We start from the raw sequence: 25,728 nt of genomic DNA on the forward strand, positions 1-25,728 counted from the left end.
ATACATACTATGTAATAGATGTGTTATTGTTCAAATTGTTCAGATTCTATGAAAAGGAAAATAAGCTTAACACAATACTTTGACTTGGGTGTTCAAATAGGAGGTTGTTCTGTGACTGGTTTGTCACAGATTATCATTTAAACTTGACTGCCTTTTCATGTTTAAACTCATGTTTAATTTCATGTTTAATTTTTAAATGTATTCTTAATGATTCAATCGAGTCTGATGGCAAATATTCCCTATAGTAAAAACAACCCTCATCAACTTGTGAATATGTATCTTTTTTTTTCCAGGAAAAAAGTGCCAGTTCACATGTAAAACTTAAGGCTAATAAAGAGCTTCCAGGATTAGTACATCAACCTAGAGCAAAGTAAGTCCTATTCTATTTTGTTACATTTAATTTCCATTCCTTACTCCTTTTCTCAAACTAAGAGATATTTTTCATATGCTTGATTCTTGATTATTCTTTAATAGTGGAATGTTGTGCCAGCTAATCAATTTATTTTATATTATTTTAAGGGTAGCTTTTTGATGCTTGAAATGATTTTTTTTTTCAAGCTATAATTTATAGTGGCCACCTTTATAAAAAGTTAAATACAAAAATAAAGCAAAAGTATTTGAAATCCATAAAATTGGCAAACTGAAACTATGGTATAAAATAGATATAAATTGTGGGTTTTGTTCTCTGTGGATTGGAAACACTGTACTTATCCAAAGAGAAGATTATGCTGAATCTAATAGAATCAAGATTCTATTATTCTGAAGGTAATAGAATCAAGATCACAAGAAATGATACTACTGCTTTATAATGCCTTGATAAGACCACTCTTGGAATACTGTATCCAATCTTGGTCACCACAATTTCAAAAAGATGTTGAGACTCTGGAAAGAGTGCAGAGGAGAGAACAAAGATGATTGGGGGACTGAAGGTTAAAATATGTGAAGAACAGTTGCAGGAATTGGGCATGTCTAGTCTAGTAAAATGAAGAACTAGGAGGGGACATGATATTAGCTTTCCAATGTTTGAAGTCCTGCCATAAAGAAGAAGGGGTCAACCTATTATTCCCCAAAGCACCAGAAGGCAAGACAAGAAGCAATGGATAAAAACTGAACAAAGAGAGAAGCAGCCTAGAACTAAGGAGAAATTTCCTGACAGTAAGAACAATCAACCAGTGGAACAATTTGCCTTCAGAAATTGTGGGTACTCTAACACTGGAAGCTTTTAAGAAGGGACTGGACAACCATGTGACTATAATGGTATAGGGTCTCCTGAGTGAGCAAGGGGTTGCATTAGAAAATCTCCAAGGCCCCTTCCAACTTTGTTATTCTTTAAGAAGATCGTCCTTACAAAAAAAAAAGGACTAAAGGTGAATACACACATACACAACCAAACTTGTTATGTAATATTCAGTTTCCTTACCATATGAATCTAGGATTCCCAGTTTCCAGTTAAAACTAATCCTGAAGATTTCCCTCCCCAAAAACAAATATGTGAAGCTGACATACTTGTAAATCTGTATGCATAAGTATGTAAATATATAACTCTGCAGAAGCCATACTTCCAAATGAGATAGGACATTGCAAAAAATAAATGTACGTGAATTGAAATCATATCTACTTAAGTTTTAAATGGGTGCAAAATAAGATACCCTATTTATAAAATTTATCCCAACTATCTTTACCATTCCCTCTCACACACAACTCACTCTTACACATAGAAAAACACAGGTACACACCTACTCCATCAAAAAGACAAAAAAAAAGATGAAGAAAAATAATAACATGGAGGAAAGAGGAATGTGCTGCTATACCAGAAAGATAAGGGAAAGGTGGATAATGAAACTGGACAGAGAGAAGGTGAGCTGTATTTAATAAGTGATGCTTAAATTGATTGATTCAACTTTAGAAGATAGTATAACTAGAGAGTGAAGTGCCAAGGAGGTGGGAAAAAAAGATGAAATCAGCTCTAAATTCAGACTTACCTTAACAAGTTGTATGGTTGTGTTCTAAATAGTATTCTATAATAGTATGCTGTGACTAAATTAAACCATAGTGTTCAGATTTTAAATCTGTTTGAAAGGGTGGTTTTTCAAATTCACAGTATTAAATATATATCACGGTCATAACTTCTAGAAAGTTCAAAAGACATTCCAGTGTATTTAGGATTATTTCTAAAGGTATTTTATCTCTGTTCACAGTTTCAGCAAATCCTATCGCTATACTCAGATATACTTATAAAAAACTAGGCCTTAGATAATGATGTTCCCTAGGCCAGAGGTGGCGAACCTATGGCATGCATGCCAGAGGCAGCACTCAGAGCCGTTGCCACAGCTCTGCCTCCCCCAGCCCCCTTCTTCGCCAGCAGCCCACCCCCGGAGAGTTGCCCCTGGGTGCAGCCTGTGCTGAAAAGCTCAGCCAAGGGCATGGCAGCCAGGCAGCAGGGATAAGATTCCACCTTCACGCCCCAATGTGTGCAGATGATGCTGCTGGGCAAGGGTGGAGGGCATGGCCGACATGGTGCTGCAGAGCCACCTGGGCAATCTGCGGCGGGCCATGGAGGCAGTGGTGGCCCTGTGAGCGGGCGGGGTAAAGCGGGGGATGGAGCGGGGGTAGAGCAGGGGCAGGTGGCAGAGCGGGGGGATGGGCTGGGTGGTGGGGTAGTTTTGGGGCACTCAGTCTCTAAAAGGTTTGCCATCACTGCCCTAGGCTATCATCAGAATTACAATCTTGACTATTGTCCCTATGGATGTATTGAACTTCCATAATTTCTAGTCCACATGACCAAAGCCTGAGAATTATAGGAATCCAAATTTAAAAAATCTTTGAAAAATACTGATTTGAAGAAGGCTGTATTTCAGGAGAAAAGCTTGTCCATGAACATGGCTCAAGTCAGCAGTCCTTAGACTATCTTTAATTAATGTTTCAAAAATCCTCTGCCTCAATCAGGTATTTATATCTCCTATTGTTATTACTTGTAAAAGTGCCAATGGTCACCATCATATCTAAAGTCTGCTTTGTATTAGAAGTGAAAGGTTTTAGAGCAGCCATGTCAAACTCGCGACGTCACGTGATGTCGTGTGACGTATCGGAGCTTTTTCTCCATTGCCGGCAATGGGGTGGGCGCGGTTTTTGGGATGACGCATCTGGCCCGCAGGCCAGCAGTTTGACACCCCTGTTTTAGAGGAAGCAACACTTAGTACCGAAACAAAAGTTGATGTTACTTTTGCTTTTGTTTTGCCTTTAGGATACTCAGATTTTCTGTGTGCAAAGCATACTGTTAAAATTCACTGATTTTAAATTTTGGAAAGATGATTTTGGATTATCTCCAGTCCTAAAGAAGAATAGAGCGACTGAAAAATCAGCATTTACTGTTTCTCCTTTTCAGACTTTGTTCTTGAAAGAAAAGAACAGAATAACATAGCAAAGCTAGATAGAGGTATATATAAATACAGACAGCGCTATATGCATCACTAGATATATCTATTCTACTTTAGGGCATGCCAAAGGTTTGCACTGAGACATGATGCTTATATTGTGCTTCCATGCATAATCGCTAACATGCTTCAATTTAGATCACAATTTATATATTAGTTTGTTGCTAAAATTGCTAGGCCACTCTACTCCCAATGATTCAGAGCTCTGTGCATACAGGAAAAAGTTATTGCACAATCAATAATCTCTATATAATTTACTTGGCGCATGGGCGTCTTGTGCAGTCTTGCACATAGATGTCAGTGGACCTGACTGGGAGAAAGCTAATTTGAATCAATTAGTTGCTCAGTTTAACAGGTGGGTGATAAAATGTATGTTTTTAAAACTCATGCGTTTTTACTGCAGACCATGAAACCAACCAAATTGGATAGGGATAAAATTAATAGACTTTTTGTTCTGCATTTTAAAGAATATGGGGTTAGTTGAGAATGTCACCAAACCCTTTAAAAAATTCCACCTTGATCAAAAATCAAATCAAAAGAAAAAAAGATCAATATTCCCAGTTTTTAGGGGAAATTAAGGCAAAATGGATATCTATATAGCTCCCAATCCTGAAGTCCCAATGTGATTGTTTTTATGGAGCAGGAAGTTATTTGAAGCCGCTAGACCAAAAAAGCTTCCTTATCTTTTCAAAAAGTGTTTGTACATGTAGAATTCTTGTTTAGTCCCATCACTTTGAAAAAGTGTTTTTGAATTCTGCTGCCTAATCATGTCTGGGAAGCATTGCAGAAAATGTTTGCAAGCCTTGTTTTCCTCTCCTCTGGGTTAATTTGTTCTCTAAGAAGTTTATTCAAGGCAGATATCACATTGAGGTTCCAGCCTGTTATAACCATCATCCCCATTCAGTTTACATTCGGGATTTTCCTACTTTTATTGAGGTACAGGAGCTGCTCCGTCATTTTGTTGGAGCTTGTAACAATTACTCTTGTTATACCCCTGATGCTTCCTCAGTATGTTTGACATCACTATCTAGGTACCAATCCATGTACCAAATCTCTCCTTTGGAAGACATCCATTCCTACAATGAACAAATTTATTGGAGGGCAGAGAGTCCTGCTGTGGAGTCCGAGTTCGAATTCAGGCAGTAGAGGACTGAATATATCAGTTCATTCAAAATACTACTGATAACACAAGTTCTTATTGAAATGTTTAAGACAGCAAGTTCTCCTGAGTGAGCCTTCAACTCCCTACGACATTGAGAATATTTATAAGATAAAGCAAGAAGGATTCTATTTCTTATTCTAACATCCTCTGCCTAATTCTAGAATAATGGAGGCATCACAGTCATGACCAACAATATTCTCTACCCATAGATCAGGCAGAAAAATTGGATTGTCATGGGGACAAGGTATACTCTGTGAAGACACTCCTTCCATACTAGCAAGCTGTCAAGCTTGCATGGCAACATGTCATGTCTTGCTGCCAAAGATAACACATTCCTCTCTCACTTGCCAGAGGACAAGAGGTAAATACTTCCGCTTTTTTTCAGAAGCAGCACATTTTGCAAAACAGGAATTAAACACTTGGCAGTTTATGTCATCATCCAGTATTGCCATACCTGGCTCATCTCCATTGAACTGACACTGGAGGCTGTTTTAAATTGTGGGTCTTCCCTTCAATAAAAATAGATCATTCAGTAACAAGATTTACTGAATGCAGTTCCTAAGCTTGTTAAAATACACCACAGATGCAGGCAGCATCAAGTCTACTTCTTCCCCATCACATTACTGATCTTGGTTCAACCAAATAGCAGCATCTTCAGTAGACTGTTCTCTTGCCTCTTAAGTACTCTAGTGTACCTAAAGAGGGTGACAGGTTTAGACTTTTGCTATTTCATGTTTTTTCTTTAACGTAATGCGTATTTCTTCCTCTCTTGCAGAAGGGAAGGAGATGCACATATTCTCATGTATCCATAGTCTCCCATGATCTCTCCTTTCATTTTATAGTAGATGGAAGCATTTGTCAATGCTGCATGTTGCTGTATGGCCTCTTTACAATCCCAAAAGGAGTTTTTTTTCCCTTAAATTTTCTTTAATTTTAATGTTAATTTAATTTAATTTAAATTTTCCTTAAATTGATAATACTTCTTGTTGTATTCTTCTGGCTTCAAAGTACCATTTTGTTCCTTTACTCAGACAACTGACTCCATGTATTTGGGTTCTGAGCGATCCTACTACATAGCTCATTAAGTTGTTTTGTTCAGTGAAGTGTTACTCTTGCAATGGCACTATGTGCTTTGGGATGTTGTATGCAAACTTTTCTTCGTAGTAAAACTCAGAGTCTACATAATCCATGCATTGGCTGCAACTATAGTTGTTTGCTTTATCTCTCTTTGGAAGTGCTCCCAACAGGATGGTGCTTCTGATGCACTTTCCCTTGTGACCTCCTCTAATACGGTTCCACCCTGTATTAAAGAATTCATCCATTGGGAACTGATTTCAGTCAAACCTATTGGATGGAATATCTTCAATGCTTGTGCACGTCCTTACTGCTAGTTCTTTGGTGACTAGATAGGAAATTCAGTTCTCATACCTTTTCATTCAAGGTGCTTGGTCTGGTATGAAGTCTCATGAAACATTCATTAATTTGGAAGGTACCTACCAAGGCTGTTTCCATAGCTTGTCCAGCTTATTTTGGGCAGTTTTACAGTGGTCTAGTTCATGAACAAGGAGGTTTGAAAACTGCCCCACTTTGGTACTGTTACAGATTTGGCATTGGTGTATCTATCACTCCATCCTAGCAATCTATATGCCTGGAAGTGACAACTCTTCCCTGACCTGCTCAGCCTTATCTAAAAGAAAACCTCCACCCACAAATAGAACTTAAGTCTGTAAGGGGTGAGATTTCATTTCTGTATAGCCTTTGTTGTTTTAGGTATACACAGTTTTAATACTTATTTCTTTCTTTCCCTTCAGATTGTTGCAAAATAGAATAATGGTGGAAATAGTAGCAGCACTGAGTAAATATTTAGCATCATAAATTTATTGCTTAATTTTTTCAGACACATAGCCCTTGTTAGTGATTACATAATTAATCTTCCTAAATCAAAGCCTTTGCTTTGTATAAAAATCTTCATTGAGATTGACATCTAGAGAATTCAGCAGCAGTTCTGAATTTCAAATGCTAGGTTGATGTTGCCTCGAATGACAATAGAGGATGAGCAAGCTGTCTCATCAGCATTCTGGCTGCATCTCTCATGCTTGGTATGTCAAACAGGGCATCAGCTGCTGTGAAATTGTCACATCACCTTTTAAAAATGGCACAGTGTAATCATTTCTCCATTACTTTGTACATGGCTTCATCAGACATACAAGGGATTAGTTAGCTAAGTTATTACGTTCCTAAAACACGTCTGCTTCTTGAAAAAGATCAGAACTAATTCAAAATACTTCTGAGTTTTTCTGCATTGATTCTTCTTGGAGAAAACTGTAAAGCAAATGGCAGAGATACTGTAGAGATGACAGAGAAAGGTTGCTGGATGTCAGCCTCATTTGCAATTCTTCATGGCGATCTCTCTATATTAGTCAAAATATTCGGAAAGTTTTTTAGCTGAGATTTTTGGTGAGCAATAGAGCGTCGCCTAATCCTTATGAATGTTTAAAGGAGCATTTAGCACCTTCTTCTCTTTTTGATCATTGTCGCAGATGCCTCTTCTTCAGTGTTTCATATTTCTTCACTTTCTTGATCCCCGTGACCATTTCTGTATTCCGCTCATGGTGTTACTGGCTTGTGGACTCAGTTTCACTAACAATTGTCCACAGAGATCATGACCGATGTGCATTAAATTTTGAGAAGGAAGCGCAAGTTGGTTTAACTTCTATAATCAACCATCTTTCTTCCTAGAAAATCTTGAAAATGACGTCTTATCTTTTGCTTTTAAAATGTGTTCTACCATGCCATTGGATAAAATTCTGAAATGTGCAGTTATTGCTTTTGAGAATTTTCAATAAAAAAGCATAAGTAAAATAGGCAAGCTAGTTTCGCCTTGGCATCACACTTAGGGTTTTTCTCCCTATGTTTTTAAAAGCATGTATCCTATTCTACATAGTTGGCAAAAGTTGTTTCTCTTACTTTTTTTAATATTTATTTCCCTTTTTTTAAAAAAAGGTTTGATTTCCAGTGTATTTGACATGTTGTTGCCTGGTTTTAAAAAGCTTGGTTTCCCCATTTTCTGTTTCACAGTACACAATCTCACTCTGGATGCTTATACATCAGTAGAAGATGCCTTTAGGAAATAGGCTACATCAGGGTTATTTGTTAATCACTCAAGTAATATATATGGGAATTAGGTTCTGGAGATCAAGAATTGCCAAGACCAAATCTACCATAATTTTATTCTGTATTGCTAGTATTTCCATTAGCAATCTCAGTTGATATCTACCAATAGAATTGTAAAAATGGAAGCCGCTGAGTAATAAGAAATAATACAAGCAAGAAAAACAAACAAATTAGAAGCAGACTTCAAGTAGGTCACTTGAGTGATTCTCTGAAATCTATATTTGAATATTTTGATCTAGAGTTCATTTTCCCAGAACCAAAAATGCCAGACTCTGTTTTTTTAAAAAAAAACACATCCAAAAGTTTCTGTAATTCAGCAGTGAATGTATTCATGCAGTGTTCAAATGTATTCATGCAGTGTAAGGACCCACTCCACTTTGCATCTTAAGAAGACAGAACTCTTGGAATAATTCTTCCAACAGAAATCCTTTATTAAGAAGAAGTGGTTGCAGGTGTGCTAGACAGGACTTGGGGTCCAAGCCCTCCCATTCAAGGTTTTAAGGGGTTCCCCAGTAGTCCCACCCAATCAACCCCCCTTCCAGTGATAGTTTCAGGTATCACAATTCCACCCCCTTTTTTCTTTCTTCCGTCTGGATGGAGACTTCAGATAAACTACATGAAAGGCAAATACCCTTCTTTGTTATGGTAAGGTTCTTTGGTGCTAACGCTTTGAGGTTACAATAAACACACATTCAGCATTCAGCTCCTTAGAAGTATACTGAAGGAAGTGAGGGCCATAAAGCCCCTTTGTTCTCCCCCTTCTCTCCCTCTTATGGCAGAATCCAGAGAAGGCAGAATTGGGAGTTTCTATATTTGATAATTAAAGATGAAATATAATTGGATTCTGACATCCGGCCCCTCTTAAAAATAAGAGAGATCCACCTGAAAGAAAACAAAACAAGTATAAAATTTTAGTCAGGCTTGTTAGGATACTCTGTGTGAAACTTCTTCAATAGCTTTGGGGCTCTGACATGACGTTTATGGACCCACTCGTTTTGTGAGGGAGGGAGGTGTTTCCAGGCAACTAGGTACTGAGTTGCTCCATGATATCTCCTAGAATCAAGGATTTCCTTTATTTCGAAGTGTTGTTCACCCTCCACCATGAGTGGAGGTGGTGGGGGGGGATTTTTGGCCGTAGAGGTGACTGATGCTCTCTTTTCAGCAAGCTGCAATGAAAAATTGGGTGTATTTGCCTGAGATTTTTGGGTAATTCTAATTCTACTGTTACTGGATTTATGATTCTTTTAATTGGAAAAGGTCCTATATATTTTGGTCCAAGTTTTTTACAGGGCTGTAGGGACTTTAGGTATTTTGTAGATAAGTACACCATTTCTCCTATAATGAATGGTGTAGGCTCAACCCTTTTTTTATCGGCTTGTGCTTTGTATGCCTGCCTAGCTTCATCTAGTGCTTTTCTAACTATTGGCCAGGTGTTTTGTAATTTTTTCATCCATTCTTTCAGTGAAGGGATCGTTGGTTCGTTTGGGGTTAACTCTGGCATGGGGTTGAAACTTTGACCGGTGGCTACTTGAAAAGGAGTGTAACCTGTGCTGGAGTGGACTGCATTATTGTAGGCAACTTCTGGAAAAGGGAGTAAGTCTGCCCACTCGGTTTGCTGGAAACTAAGAAAACATCTTAAATATTGCTTACGTACATTTTTTCAGCCCCCCCATTTCCTTGTGGGTGGTGGCTAGATGTCAGTCCCTGAGTGGTTCCTAAGAGGGACAAAAATTCCTTCCAAAATGCAGACGTAAATTGCACCCCCCTGTCAGAGATGATGCGTTGGGGTGCCCCATGCAATCTGTAAATGTGTTGGATGAAAAGTTTTGCTAAGGCTTTTGCAGTGGGAATCTTTTGGCAAGGGATAAAGTGCACCTGTTTGGAAAACAAGTCCGTGACCGTCCAGACCACAGTATTCCCATTGCTTTCTGGCAATTCCACTATAAAATCCATGGCTATTTCTCTCCAGGGGGCTGAGGGACTTGCCACTGTTTGCAATAGTCCTGGCAATTTCCCTTGCAACCTCTTTGCCGTGGCACATTTTGGACAACTGGCTACATAACTTTCTATGTCCTTTTTCATGGATGGCCACCAAAATTATCGTTTAATTAAATGTAAAGTTTTTACAAATCCAAAATGCCCTGCTGATTTTGATTTTTGGGACCAGCGGGCTTGTTTGGGATTGAGTTTCCTGGACGTTTTCAGGGCTTCCAAATTTTTGTGATCAGTCCACACCTGGAAGGGGATTTTGTTGCCTGGAGCCGCAAAGGGAGAGACACCGAGGGGGACGTGGAACCTGCAACCCCAGGGACATCTACTGATCCAGTAGCCCCCACCCCCTACCGGACCACAGATGGCAATCTGGACGGAAGACACTACCACCAACAACGGTGGTAGTGTCTTCAATAGCTTTCTCTAGGATCCAGTCTGAGTACAGTGCCCAGCTTCCTCCCTCTTCACTTGCGTGCAGGGATTTCTCCATCTCCTGCTTCCATTCTGGTTGCTTGGTCCCCCGTCTCAGGGTCACCTTTCTTGATTCCTTTCTCCACTCACTTTTCTTTCCAACGCCCATTGACCAGCGAGGCTTGTGGTCCTGTGTCTCCACCACTTCTTCTCCTGAGGAATCTGACCTCTCAGATCCCAACATCTGGCAAGGTTCCAACTGGGTCAGCGGCTCTCTTTCCAGGGAGTTTTCCCCCTCTCTTTCTCCATTGTCTGACATGGTAAATTTTTTGCAAAATCCCCCGGCAAGGGTCTCCCTTCCAGGTGGATTAATTTTGCAAGTCCTGTCTAATGTAAGGACCCACCCCACTTTGCATCTTAAGAAGACAGAACTCTTGGAATAATTCTTCCAACAGGAATCCTTTATTAAGAGAAAATGGTTGCAGGCATGCTAGACAGGACTTGGGGTCCAAGCTCTCCCATTCAAGGTTTTAAGGGGTTCCCCAGTAGTCCCACCCAATCAACCCCCCTTCCAGTGATAGTTTCAGGTATCACAATTCCACCCCTTTTTTCTTTCTTCCGTCTGGATGGAGACTTCAGATAAACTACATGAAAGGCAAATAACCTTCTTTGTTATGGTAAGGTTCTTTGGTGCTAACGCTTTGAGGTTACAATAAACACACATTCAGCATTCAGCTCCTTAGAAGTATACTGAAGGAAGTGAGGGCCATAAAGCCCCTTTGTTCTCCCCCTTCTCTCCCTCTTATGGCAGAATCCAGAGAAGGCAGAATTGGGAGTTTCTATATTTGATAATTAAAGATGAAATATAATTGGATTCTGACACATAGCCTCTGAGTCTCCTGTGGATCCTGGCTTTGTACAGTGAAATTATCTGGCCTTATTTTGTATATTTTTATGATGTTTTGTGTCCTGAAGCTTTCAGATGCATTGACAACACAATAGTACAGTTCTTTACAAACTATCAATACTATATTTCCAGCCCTTCCTACTTCTGAGAAACGAAGTCTCCCCAATTTGCGTTCTTAACACTGGGTTGCTAATAGAGGTAGATTATTTGACTTTGTGCATGGAAAGAACTGTGGGTGGTGGTAAAAAAAAATCTTGTTCTGGAAATGTCAGTGTATGTTAGAGTATAAATTAGAGGCTTCTGATGAATTTAATGTAAAGAGTTATTGTGCTATATCTAACTCCATAAAAAGACTTTTGAGGGTAAAACCAGCATTCTCTGTAGTTTGTTCTGTGTCTTACTTTGTGAAATCTTTGTTTACAACACAGACTTTTTTAATAATTAAATTATTCTGAATTGGGAGAGGCTATCCTTAATTAAATTCATAGTTTCCAGCTCTTGATTCATTGAAATTATGACTCTCCTGATTGTTTTCTAAAAAGCAAATCAAGGTTCTAAACTTCCTCTAATCTTCTATAATTCAAATGTCGGGAACCTTTCCATTGGGGGTCATTCCCTCTGTTGTCATTTATGTGAGATGCATAATCTATTTCCAAATCTGCAAATTAGACCTTTTTGCATGTGCTGAAATATGCAAAGGCATCCCCACTGAAATAAATTTCCCTCTTTTACTAGCTTTGATACAAAAATAATGTTCAGTTAGAGTTGATGACTTCTCTTCTTCTGAAAGTGGCAGATTAGAGATTGAGATAAGAAGGCACACTGTCCCACTAAACGAGGGGTCTTCAAACTTGGCCCTTTTATGACTTGTGGACTTTTATGACTTATGACTTATGCCTGGCTGAAGAATTCTGGGAGTTGAAGTCCACAAGTCATAAAAGGGCCAAGTTTGAAGACCCCTGCACTAAACTATATCACTTGAAAATCCCTTTGAAATGATTCTTTCTGTTTTCAGCATGCACATTTCGGAAAGCCAACAAGAATTCTTCAGAATGCTGGATGAGAAAATTGAAAAGGTAAGAGGAACGAAGAAAATAGTTAATACATTATTGTACTTGAACTGTAATACAGTTGCTTGTGTATCATCTTGAAATGCGAAGTGACACAGAAATATCTAAAATGTACAACTGTAGCTATGGAATCTGTAAAAAAGTGAGAATCCATTTGGGTCTTATCACTGACTTAACAAGTTTCCATTTTGTGATAGATTCCTAACATTATATTTTCACTTACTGATTGATTTTAATAGAATGTAAAACCTTAATCCTAAAAAAACTTCCTTTGAGGACAGTGCCCATTTTCACTAGAAGCAGCTCTCAATGCCAAGACAATACAAAGACAGTCTGTACTGTAAGTAGGTACGGATACATTTCTTAGGTGTCTCGAATGGGGTTTTCATACTGGGTTGCAGGAGGATTTAAATGAGTTCCCCAGGACTAAGGGGAAAGAAATCTCTTTGCAACCTTTTCAGCCAAGGTGAACTGTAAATTGTTGCTAGATAAGAGTCCACAGAAATCAAGAGGGGTTGGACTTAGATCATTTGTGGGAACATAATGACTCTAAGCTGATGACTTGTTTAACTCAGCCTCCCCCCCCCTCCCCAGCTCTGCCTGCCCTTCTACAAGGGCTTCTCAAGTGCCACAAGCCCACCCTCTTGATCAGGTGTTACATACTTTTTTAAAAAAGCAGATTCTATACTCATGTTTGAAAAAACATGAAATCTCTAGAACAGTAAACTAGTCTGATCCAAGAGCTTTTTATGGGAATATAAGAATTATTATTTATCCTGCCTTGACATAATGATATGTAGAGGCTCTTTTGGTAGCTCTGATAGTTCACCTTATACCTGACAAATGGCTCAACAAGTGTAATTTTTTCCCTTCTTTTTCTTTTGATGATATTTTTGGTCTTTAACTGAAATGAAGATTTAAAAAAAAATCAAGAGAACATTTTACGTTCATCCTTGATAGAAGTGTTATTACCTTAGGTAACAAAACTGCTGTTCTTCATTAGAAGAACTGAAAATTATTCCCTGACATCAGCAAGTACAAATTAACTTTTACCCTCGAAGCTGAAATGTTTGGTTAAATGCATTAGGGGGAGGTGGAAAATTTGGTCATTCAATAAACTTCAGGAAGCACTCTTTATAGATGATATATATTTCTCCAGTAATGTAGTGCAGAGGTCTCCAAACATGGCTGCTTTAAGACTTGTGGACTTCTACTCCCAGAATTCCTCAGCCAGCATTGCTGGCTGAGGAATTCTGGGATTTGAAGTCCACAAGTCTTAAAGTGGCCAAATTTGAAGACCCCTGATGTAGTGGGTATATTCATCCATATGAATAAACCATAGTTCAGCTATTTGAATTGCTGAAATGTAGGTTTCTGCATGATCCTTCCTCCAACAAAACTGCAGGTGTTTGGAACAGGAGTCTCTTTTTAGATTAAGCATATTTTAGCATATAGTTTGTTTTTTCAATTGAGGTTCATCCAGGCTGAAGTAAACTAAGACAAATTTCAGGATTTTTTCCTCTCCCTGCTTTAGAATAAATAGTAGCAAAATTCAATAGCATCTTCTAATAAAGGAATAAAATTATGCAGTTAAAAGCAGTTGCTACAGGTTTATGCCAACACTGAATAACTCGCCACAGATTTCAGTAGATGCTTCTATTAACCCAAACAACTTCATTGCAGATGCCTGTACTGTTAATAAACACATTGGTTACATGAAATATCTGGACACACTGCTTTTGTTTTATGTATATTGCAACAATAAAAGTTGAACTGTAATACATGAAAGGCTTTTGTAATGATAGTGATTCCCCAAGCAGCAATTGCTTAACTTGTCTAGACAACACAAAAATCATAGGCGATGGAAAGAATTTGGCTACCACTGAACGAACTGCATTAGTTCTACACAGCCTGCCCTGGGGAAAGAGGAATATGAGGGCTTGAAAAAGATTCAGGAAAGTTGATGTGGGAAAACGAAAGGTTTTCATCTGGCCCAGAAGTGAAGGACCCTGGAAATGCACACTTTACTTAAAAAAAAAAAAGATGCCAGCCTTTTGTTCTAGAGTCTAGACTTCTATTTATGGGAAATCTGCACTTGTATCATGTGCTCCTTTACTGGAGAGGATGCCATACAAATGGACTAAGCAAGCATGTTCAAGTTAATATTTGATGCAACATATTTTGAAAAGCATTGGCTACATGGGAACATGATTTCAGTAGTCTTAAATGACCTAATACTGTCAGATTGGCATTATGATATTTAAATAATCATAGCTGCTGTCCTTATACTCTGAAAAACTATAATGCAAATGAGAAAAAAATGAAGGCAATCCACTTCTTCTCTTTTCCAGTATGTTAAAGAAGGAATGAGAATAAGAAAAGCTGCTTCCTCTCCATTAGGAGAAAAGGTCCATGATAAATATTTTCTCTTTCATTCCCTGTTACTGTAATGTACCAGGATCAAACTATAATTTTCTTTGTGCATGCACACAAATTTTATTTATTCAATTTCTATAGCCACCCAACTCAACCAAGAAATTCTGGGTGGCTGATTGATATTAAATTAATAACCACTAATAAAAATTCCCTATATAAATGACAGTTGCCCCTGCTTGAGCAATAAAATGCTTGCACCACTGGAATTTTTAGACTTTGCTGTGAGTCTCCATATCAGTATATATGTACCTGTTGGGGGCAGGGAGTGACTTTTTCTTGACACCATATATAAATCATCCTTTACATTCTCAAAGTAAATGAGAGTGCTATCCATTTCCTAGAATTGTTTCAGAGAAAAGGTTTATTAGCAGAGGAATCATAAAAGGAGCCCAATCTTTTGTTTTCACTTCTTGGCCAAATATAATCATGTTGACAATTTCTAGTGCATTTAAGATTATTTCCTCCCAAGGGTTAAGAACTCACTTATCAAGGCATGATTTTTCCATTTAATCTGCTACAAGCCAGGATACCTGTCTCCTACATTTCAAGTTGTGATGACCCAAAGAGATTAGTAGAGGATAACTTGCAACTGATTCTATTCTTTTGTTTGTTTTCTTAGAAAAGCTCCAGACCCCCTCAAATTTAGTTCAAAGGTAGTGGTTGTTTTTATCCATAATTCTTTCCTAAAACTGTCAAAAGAAAAGAATACTTGGAGTTCCTTAAGAATTTGAAGTAGCAATAATGCGTGTAGGAGAGGGTCACAAAACTGGGCTTCTTTCATGATCTTAGCTTGGAAATGTACAATTAAAATTGGAACTGTAAGACAGGAATGTTAAAATGTTAGCTTAATATTGGTTATATTGCTATAGTGCTTTTGCAGAATCACATCATGAGGTTTTGCGATGAGAAAGGTCATGCTAGTGTCAGTGAACGCTATTTAAACAGCCTATTTAGCCAACATAGTTGGTTTGTTTGTTTTTTCAGAAGGCTTCTGTAGCTCCTATGAAATGTTTCTTCAGTGAAATGTTGAAGGGATTTTTTAGATCCTGCTCCTGATGAAGTCAAAGCACGTTCAAAAATTTGGACCGCTTAATTCTCAAATAAGCCACAGTCGATGCTGTGGGTTTCTTCTATTATAAATCAACATTAACTTGTGATGCAACTGAAATGTTGTAACAGTTCAGCTTTTGTCTCACATGCTATAAGAATACAAGTGCTGCTGAAACAGTGTGTTTCGTATGCTGAGCCCAAATGGCACTGAGCTAACTTCCATTGAAGTGTAACAAAACTTCTCTAGTCCTGCACGTAAAACAGAATAGCCCGTTTGAATTCCAAATTAAATGCCTAGTTCACATGCCTACTTGCCTACTTATTAACATCCTTATGAGTAATGTGACCTATTGAGCTTAAAAACAAGGAATATGTGTTTGGAGAGAAACAGACTTATGAGAGTCAGTGCTTGCATGAGAGAACTATCTAACCAGGATATGTTGAAGCAAATCAGTGTTCAAGGGCACTGGTAGCAGGTGCTTTACAAGCTGCAGGATCACATAGTCTGTCTCTGACTGCTCAATTCATTAACTTTTTTATTGTAGTTAGCTACTATCAGATGTAGATAATTCTTCAGATTTTGTTACTTTACTCTATTCTGCAGCAAAGGAATTTGGATACAGTATTGTGGCAGGATATTGTCATCCTGGACTTTCATATGACCCCACTAGTTATATAAAACTAAGCAATGGGCTAAATAGTTGGGAAGGAAATAAGGGAAGCCACAGTAATCAAGGAAATTGGTAAAGGTATTAGGGAACATTTCCCCAAGCTTAAAGATTTATTTAAATAGGACTCATCACCGAGCATGCCCCAATATGTTGTGGAAAATTGAAAATTTATCCTAACATCAACCAAGGCTAAAGAATAAGTCCTGGGAGAAAATTAAGGAAAATGAGGCAGACAGGCAAGGGATTAGCTTGACTGTAGAAATCAATTTGTGAATATTATCTTAAGAAACAATGGGTATGAGATGGTTGCAAACAAAGAGACAAAAATATTGAGGATCTTAGAGAGTCACCATAGGCAACAGTTTTCTAAAATGAATAAATTAGATCCAAAAAATGCAACATGTAGCTTGCTGTTTGGTACAGAAGACTGGCTACTCCACTGTGTGGCAAAGCCAGATAATACAAATTGAGTGCTTCTAAGAAGAACCGAATAAGGAGCAAACCTCACTATTGTGAACCTTACTTCCAGTTTACATTAATAATCATGGAGAATGTACATGGATTTTCCATCTTCATATTCCACTGAAATGTTTCAGATGTAAATGGATGTAAATTGAATAGTGAGAATGTTTGAAATTCAATTTTCTCTAGGGACAGTCACCATTTAGCTTTAGCAGAAGGGTTAAATTGATCCTTGCATACCCCAGAGCTGAATGTCAGATTAAAACCTCAGTAGTTTCCCTCAATATGAATAGTGGAAGAGGGTTTGCCAGAGATGTGCCTTGAATCCAGCTCTCCTAGGTATCACCTAGCTGCATTAGAACTACAATTCCCAGGCTTCCCGAGAGCTAACACGTCAGGGTAACGATGATCTGTTGAAGCACATGATGAAGAAAGTCTTTGCCAAAGCTTCACACATTTATGTTGTAGAAGACAGCATTAGCAGCCACTATTTCTGGCTCTGTTTCAAAGAAAATCCTGGTGTAATGTATAATAAGAGTGACAGAGGGGTATCCTGGGAAGAAGCATTGTGGGCAGAGTTGGCTTCAAAACTTCCAGGTGTTAATCTTGACTCAACATATTTGTGTAACTATATGTGATAGTGGTACAACCCTCCTTGGATTCTATTGATCACTTATAAAAAAAATGACGCTTAGGAGATTTAAAACAAGAGCCATGGTGGCACAGTGATTAGTATGCAGTATTGCAGACTAACTCTGCCCACAGCCCACAGTTGGATACTGACTTGCTCAAGATTGACTGAATCTTCCATCCTTCCAAGGTTGATAAAATGAGGATCCAGATTGTTGGGGACAATATGCTGACATTATAAACCACCCAGTAATTGATGTACAGCAGAATAGGGTGGTATATAAGCCTAAGTCCTAATGCTATTGCTAAAACAGTATTTTGTGGAGATGGAAACTTGATTTTTTTCCCCCTTCCCCCATGGCTTTCTTTGTGATTCCAGAGCTTAGTACTGGTAGGCTGCAAAACCATTTTCAGTCGTGTGTGGATTCTTCATGGCTCTGTTCATTTCTTTTCAAAAAAACGAAGAATTATGCTCTGAATATGTGCTTGCATGTGCATTCATCGACATTCTTCTAAAGGGCATCATGAAAACAGAAGACCAACTGAAATTTAGAGTTTCTGTGGTAGGCAACCACTTTAATCCCTTGGAGAACCATTCATCAAAAAAGCTGCAGTGTCTTTACAGTTCCCTTTACTATCATTAAAGCAAAAATGTTTGACATAATTACTTTCACCATACCACATCAGGCCACCCAGCCTCTTCCATTGCTTCTTTTGAATGGCAATTAGGAAAGGGAGTCACATTGTTAAAGGCTAGAGCAGTAGAAGGCATTGTGCTTTTCTGGTTTCTGAACCTCATACTGTGGAACTATAATAGAGCTGTGGAAGAGAACAATTTATCTTACAGTATTCCTGTGGTGTCAGTTTGTCTATAAATGCATCATTTTAAAACAATAAAGCAGCTAATAAAAGGATATGGTGCAGAACAGGCAGAATGTTGCCAGAATATGAGCATGACTATCATTAATTGTTAAAAATGAGAAAGAGGAGAGGAAGCAAAAACAGGAACATGCTGCATTAAACTCACATTCATCCTTGTCTGTATTGTGCTGTGGGGCTATGTTTGCTGTAATCATGCTTTTGTTTACATGCACATAATCTTCGTTTATTTGTATTTTAAGAAGCATAGAATTTAACTAATTTAGAATTAGTTAAAAATAATAGTACTCGGAATATCTGTGTCTAAAATTGCCTGGATTTTCTGTTTTTTAAAAATAATTTTAAACTGTATGTTTAGTGCCTCAAGTACAGAGAAGGAAGCATTAGGACCTTTAAATTCTAATGATTTAGAATAACAGTTCTTAAACATTTTGGTCTCAGAACTATTTTTAAAAAAATGATCCAGGACTTCAAATAGCTTTGGTTTATGTGGATTATATCTATTGATATTTACTGAATTAGTAATTAAAACTGGGAAATGTTAAAATCTTTGACTTTGCAGACTCCTTGAAAAGGTCTTGATAACCTGAAAATCACACTTGGAGAACCAATGGTTTAGACCAGGGGTCCCCAACCTCCGGTCCGTGGACCAGTACCGGGCCACGGCATGCCAGCAACCAGTCTGCACAAACAAGGAAAGTCCCATCCACAGGATGCAGGCAGCACACAAAGCCATGCCTCCTCCAGTCTGCGGAAAAACCTTTCACCATGTAACCAGTCCCTGGTGCCCCAAAAGTTGGGGACCTCTGGTTTAGACAAATTTGAACTGACTTAATTTATTTCTATTTTATACCCTTTTTTTTTTTAGAGTTCAGAATGCACACACATAGTGTACTCTTTCATTTTATTTTCATAGATAGGCTAAGCTGAGAGCTACCTAGTGAGTTGATGGATGAATGGGATTTGAATTCAAATTTACATGATGATAACCTAGTAGCCTTAACTGTACAACACAACATTGGATATAAATTTGTGTTTGTGATAGAAATGATGAAGATGCAAGATAGTTAACAGGAGAATCAGATATTTAAAAGTTGAACTAATGCTGAAACATTAAATGCAAGATGGTCTTTATTTACTGTTCTCATAAGAGCTTAAATATATAAAAATAAACAGAGCAGTAATCTTAAAGTTTGTCTGAGTTCCATCATGTCAGTTATACCATTTAGAAAATATATCATGATTTGCATGCTGATACAAAGCTTAATCTAATTTGCATTTCAATCTAATGCGCACATCACTTTCCATAGGCCTGGCCAGAATTTAGAAATATTTCATGACTCATCTATAATTTATTCTACAATGTTCCTATTCTAATGTGATTCTCTTCAATGACAAAGAGGCCCAATTCTTAAATAGTCTCTATTCCAAAAAAACAAAGAAGCCTGAAATGAATTGCCTCTGGCCACATAGCACATTGTTTTCTTGTTTTTTAAATAACAATAATCCCCACTTCTTACATCAGGGCTTTTCAACCAGTGGTATGGTTACCACCTTTGGAACATTGGCACCTGGCAGGTGGTACGTGACCATCCTAGAAAAGTGGTAGCGGGGGAGGGGAATGAGCCTGAGCAAGAGATGGCTGGAGCTGCAGGGCTGTCAGGGCTCAGCGGAAGCACCAGGATCAGTGCCGCTTTCCGGCTGATCGCGCTTCTTTGGGGCTGTCAGGCTCAGTGGAAGCACCAGGATAAGCGCCAGGCTCCAGCTGGAGCTCGGCGCTGATCCTGGCGCTTCTGAGCCCAGAAGAAGCGCCAATCAGCTGGAATGTTGCAGCATCTCCAGGGTCTTGTGATTTATATTCAGATGCTTGGCAACTGACTCATATTTATGATAGTCATAGTATCCCAGGGTCATGTGAAGTGACCAAAACCTGCTGCAACCACCCAGCAGACGGAGGAATAAAAACCAAACACCCCCCACCCCACTCCCGCTGCCAATCCTCAACATAAATGCTCACAACAATGGAAACCTCGGACAGGAGGAAGAGCGCCGCCAGGCAGGCACGCAGGTGTCTTGCTCGGCTGTAGCTTGGCAGGGGCACTTTTTCAGTGCCATTGTAACTTCGAACTGTCACTAAGCAAACTGTTGTAAATTGAGGACTACCTTTACTTTATCACTTTTCCTTTTTTTTTTTTTTTGTCATCAAATTTTTGACACCTTGCTAGGCGACTGGTGGTACTTGGATGTTGCCATATCCTAAAAGTGGTACAATGGGTGAAAAGGTTGAAAAGCCCTGTCTTACATCACCATCATTTCATTCTCTTGTGTTGATTACAACTTTTCCTCTTGCAATTTTACTTACGGTTACAACGCTAAGGAATATAATGCTACCCTGTTAAAATAAAATTATCAAGTTGATTAAAACACACAGCAATGAACTTAACTGAATTTCAAAACTAAAACAAGTACTGAGTTTTACAGGGATGATTATTCATGTGGCATACAACAGTATTAGGTTTGTTTCCCTAGTCGTGCTTTTTAAGAATATAGACCTCTTTGCCTAGACCAGGGGTAGACAACCTTGGCTCTTTTATGACTCATGAACTTCAATTCTGGGAGTTGAAGTCCACGAGTCATAAAAGAGCCAAGGTTGCCTACCCCTGCCTAGACAGGGAGATTTTCTCACAAAAGCTCTTCTCTTTCCTCCCTCCTGCCCCCATACCCATACCCATCTCCTGATTTCAGCCCTTTCCAAAGGAAGATTTTAGTTACTTCAGAATTATCCATACAGAATGGTAATTTGCTCTTCAGATATTTTTTTTTCTCTTCTCCCTGTCTGGTAATTTGGTTAAAATAATTGTTCTTCCTCTTGCTTATACTTTGAATTAAAAGTGAAGACTGAATCCAAATTGCAATACAGAGAATGTATACTTTTAACCACACTAGTATTAAAGCTACATGGCAGTGACCTCTATTCAAATACAGATTTTTAAATTGAATTAATAAGTTCAGCCATGTTCTCTTTTTTTCATGGCAATTACCCTGAGAAAGGAGCTATGCTGAAGAACTGCATGTCATTCTTCAGGAAGACGTGGGTTATATCCCTGATTTTTTTAACCAATGTTTGCATGTTCTCTTTCATTCCTTTCCCTTTTTCAAGTCTGTTGTTGCCTACATAGAGTCATCATAAAGCTGACAAGTTGATTAAAAGTAAAGCAAGAGGTTGAGCTGAATTTCAAGTTAATAATTTTGGCCTTCGGCTGTAATAATAAATTGAATTGAAGTTAATAATTATAATTAAGGTGCAAAAACCCTTTAATTATGGACTGAAGAAGGCAAGCTTCTCATCCTCCCTCCCACTTGAGCTGCAGGTTGGTTGGTTGGTTGGTTGGTTGGTTGGTTGGTTGGTTGGTTGGATGGATGGATGGATGGATGGATTTAGCAAATACACATTGCTATCTGACTTAATCAAATTGTTCTGGGCAGCTAACTGTGCATACACACACACACACACACACACACAAACACACACACAAATAATCAACTCCAATCATAATAACAATAACACAAAGCAAGCACACAGTCTGGGTCCTATTGACCTCCTGGCCCTAAAGCCTTTGAGATCTGGATATTGCTAGTTTTTCCTGCAGATTTCTATTCCAAATGATGCTCTCTAGATCAAAGATCCCCAACCTGTTGGGCACCAGGAACCGGTTCCGTGGAGAGTTTTTCCGTGGCCCAGAGGGTGTGTGGTTTTTTGTGCTGCCTCCATCCCACGGATGGGGCTTTGCTTGTTTTGTGAGGACCAGTTGCGGCCATGCCGTAGCCCAGTAATGGTCCACAGACCGGGGGTTGGAGACCTCTGCTCTAGATGAGAGCCCATGGTTGCTCTCTTGATTAAGAATAATGGAATGTAATGGAATGTATAGCCTTTGGGAAACACAAGGTTTGAAAATAGTTATTTCTCAAATCCTTAAAGGAAATAAGTATATGGTGTTTCTTAATCATATATGCATCAGTAATTTCAGTCTGGGTTTGACACCAAAATGGCTTTGGTGCCTTAAAGGATGGTCTATGCTGAGAATAAGCAAGAAGAACGTCTTTTGAGCCATGACCACTGTCCTTAAGATCTTTCCGGATTAATTGGGCTTTGATAGAAAAGGAATCCAATGAATGTTTCCAGCATCCATTAAGCCTTATACCATGCTGTGCAATAGAGCTGTTTTGTCCCCACTGCCATTCCTTTTAATGCAGACAGGCAACCAAGCAAAGTCATGAAAATTTGGAATGAGTCATCAATAAATAGATAACATTGTCCTCATTTTCTGCTTTTAAAGTGAGTCTGATGAAATCAGAAATGGTTGACTCAAACATATAAACTGCAGTTTAATCTGGACAAAGCAAACTATATTGATAATGGATGTTGTGTCTGACTTAGAACTTAATGTTAAGAGTTTTCTGGATAGAGCAGCTCTCAATTTATGGAGTGTTCTTATATCTTAATTTCTCTGTGGAGGTTTAAATTATTTCCACAACAGATTGCAGTTTTCCATATTCATGGGCATTACGTATCAACACTTTGAAAATATGAAATTCAGTGTAAATATATACTCTTGCCCAGTTACCCCCAGATGTTGTCTATGCATGCACAAACACGCATATGCCTAAAGTCAAGCTAGAGTAACTTGATGCAGATATGCATCTCACACCAAGATCATAAGCCATCCTACGCAGATGGCCCTCTCTGTGAGACTAAAGATGTATTTGCTTCACCATCGCTCAGAGTGAATGAAGCAAGTAGCAACCAGATTTTTAATATGATAAATTTCACAACTGCCACCATGAAAAGACAAATCTACCAACATAAATCTTGCAAATATGGAGAGTCACCTGTTTATCTTGTACCGGTTTAAATTATGATCTGGCTGTGATCCCTCTTTAACATGAGATTGTCATGCCATGGTTAATTATATTATTTTTATAATACTGCATATGGAATTGCTTTGGAAGATTACTCAAACTCTTATATTATCACCATATAATCAATGTGGGCTGGGTTTGTGAGATACCAATTATGTAAGTACTGTAATTATACCTTCCTAGCCCTTAAGTTACAGGAACTCATGCAGATTTGCAATAATTTTTAGACCGTCAAGTTCATGAAGTTAAGATTAGATTAAGTAGGAAATAAGAGTTTTCCAAAGAAGTATATGCAGACATACAGATTTCATTCTGATGTGCAGCAATCTTACTTATCAAAAGGCATATATGTATGTAACATATGGTGTCTTGGTTCAGCATATAGCAAATATCCACTTTTATAGGTGGCATTATGAGACCTAAATGTGATAGCTAAAAACACAAACATAAGGAGCAAAAATCCAAAAATCAAACCAGTCTGTGGAGTGGTTTTTATTTATCAGTCTTATTTGTTTACAACACTGTATGTTGTTAACATGTACAACTATATACAGATATGTGCATACATATAATAAGATATTAGAATATTATGTCTGCATGTACACACTGCTCACACCCACTCATCCACTGCACACATAGAGTAGAAAACACTTATTCCAGAACGCTGTATTTTTCCGAAGCTTCATTTTTAATTTGCAAAAGAGCTGAGATCTAGATAAAGGATGTATAAAATAATGGCCTCGCAGCAACTTCTAAACTGTTCTGTGATATTAGGCTTTTCATGTATTTGGGAATCGGCGCTCATCAGCAATATGATGCACTATTTATTATTGAAATACACTGATATAGCCTTTAAGCCCCTTGATGGTTACTAGAAATACAAAGAAATAAAGTATAGTGAAGCAGGCTGTTGTATTTCTTAATTGCTGCAGCTAGAAGTTACAGCATTTTTAAATTCTTGCCTCATTAGGGAGTCAGCATCAAAAAGGTAATTGAAAACTGACCATTCAGTTTTCTTGAACAACAGAAGATGATTGCCAGTTACTGAAAGACTGTAGAGGGGTTTAGATACCCAGTTCACAAAGTTTTTGAAGAACGAAAAGAATGTGAACTGGCTAATGTGATTTTATATTATCCTACGTCTTTGATATGGTGTCTTCTTGTGTGGTTTTAGTGTAATTTTTTTTTTAATAAAAATGTTATGTTTTTAAATAAAATCTCTTTATTTTCTTCTAAAGGGTCGTGATTACTGTTCAGAAGAAGAGGATATCACATAATGCCAGTTCTGCCAATCGAAACAGGAATACTCCTGTGTAAATAGATTACGGTTCAATCCAGATCTTTTGGGGGAGTCTTCTCAAGTGAACAGCACTACATAACGAACAGTTATTTCCACATTGTATGCTCCATTCAGTTACAGTGTTTTCCTAATGACCATACAGTGAGCTTGGTTCAAAGAAAGAAGAACGGCTTCTATGGAACTGCCTTTGCTGCTGCTAATTGAAACCTGTTGCAAGTTTTCATTTCTTCATGCCCACAGACGTTTGACTTGAACATCTAAAAGACACTGTAGCTTTCACTTGGGCTGTTGGCCTGTTTTCTATTGGCTGAGGTGGCATTGTACAAAATCTTCCATAACCAAGCAGCTGAATCTTCCAGTTCACCCTACTCATCAGCCCATTCTCAAATGGGGCATGGAGTTCTTGTTATGCTGACAGTTTAGAGCTTTGGAAAATGGGATGCTTTGCCACGATGGACTTTGTTTTCTGCTAGGAAGAAGTTAACAAATAAAAAGCATGTTATCATACAGATACTGAATGTGGTGATGCAGGAACAGAAATCTGTATTTTTTTTTAAAGCCACCAGTTTCTTTTATTAACTATTTTAATCAAGGAATATACTTGCAATATTGGCTTTGCTGACCACAGATGGAAATTATGATCACAATCAGTTTGAATCCCTCCTTCTATCTCTCTCTCCTCACTCTTTTTTAAAAGAAATAAACATTTTACTGTTTTTAGGTATTCTTGTCTTATACCCATTCATACATACCAGTGTGTTAAGAATAATTGGGAAAAGGGAGCTGGTAAAGGAGACCTTTAGAAAGTTGATTTGAAAGGATATTATTTTCAAATGCTGTGTGCCAATTTGAGATGTCTGTAGAGTTTATTTTTCCATAATATAAGAGTTGATACTCTCTCTTCTCAAAGGCAGATGTAATATTTTTAACAAATATTGTCATGAGTAAAAATGATCCTAAGGTTAAAAAAAGAACTTTTGCATTTATTTTTTTAAATACATTATAACTTAAAACTATTTTATGAGCTTGGTAACAGATTCTGTCCTGTGACTTTGTGGAACATAATCATAAAGGAAAATGCAGCTGCAGCAATGGAGGGTTATTGTTTTTTTTTAAAAAAAAAAACCCTCTCATTTGCCTAATTAGGACTTCATGATGGCAATCCATCAATAAAGTTAGCACATGGTAGAATTGTCAATGGGATTTGTAATATAATTAACATTTTATCCC

At 38.1% G+C, this 25,728-nt stretch overlaps 1 protein-coding gene across 3 annotated transcripts in view; it reads left to right on the forward strand.

Annotated features, from left to right (window-relative positions):
- The window catches only part of CUNH1orf21 (chromosome unknown C1orf21 homolog), a 156,322-nt gene extending 130,853 nt beyond the window's left edge, over positions 1 to 25,469 (forward strand). For 2 of the 3 annotated variants that reach the window (XM_039357618.1, XM_039357617.1), the window contains exons 4-5: positions 294 to 370; positions 4,806 to 8,222. In XM_039357618.1, coding sequence (XP_039213552.1) covers positions 294 to 370; positions 4,806 to 5,073 — 345 coding nt within the window. In that variant the 3' untranslated portion in view covers positions 5,074 to 8,222. Of the gene's footprint in view, positions 1 to 293; positions 371 to 4,805; positions 8,223 to 12,095; positions 12,157 to 24,436 lie in introns of those variants that run through there. The other variant, XM_039357619.1, reaches the window with a different exon arrangement.
- The last annotated feature ends 259 nt before the right edge of the window (positions 25,470 to 25,728 follow it).

Source organism: Crotalus tigris, unplaced genomic scaffold, assembly GCF_016545835.1.
Source record: "Crotalus tigris isolate CLP2741 ecotype Arizona unplaced genomic scaffold, ASM1654583v1 scf7180000018938.1368258, whole genome shotgun sequence".
Classification (NCBI taxonomy): domain Eukaryota; kingdom Metazoa; phylum Chordata; class Lepidosauria; order Squamata; family Viperidae; genus Crotalus; species Crotalus tigris.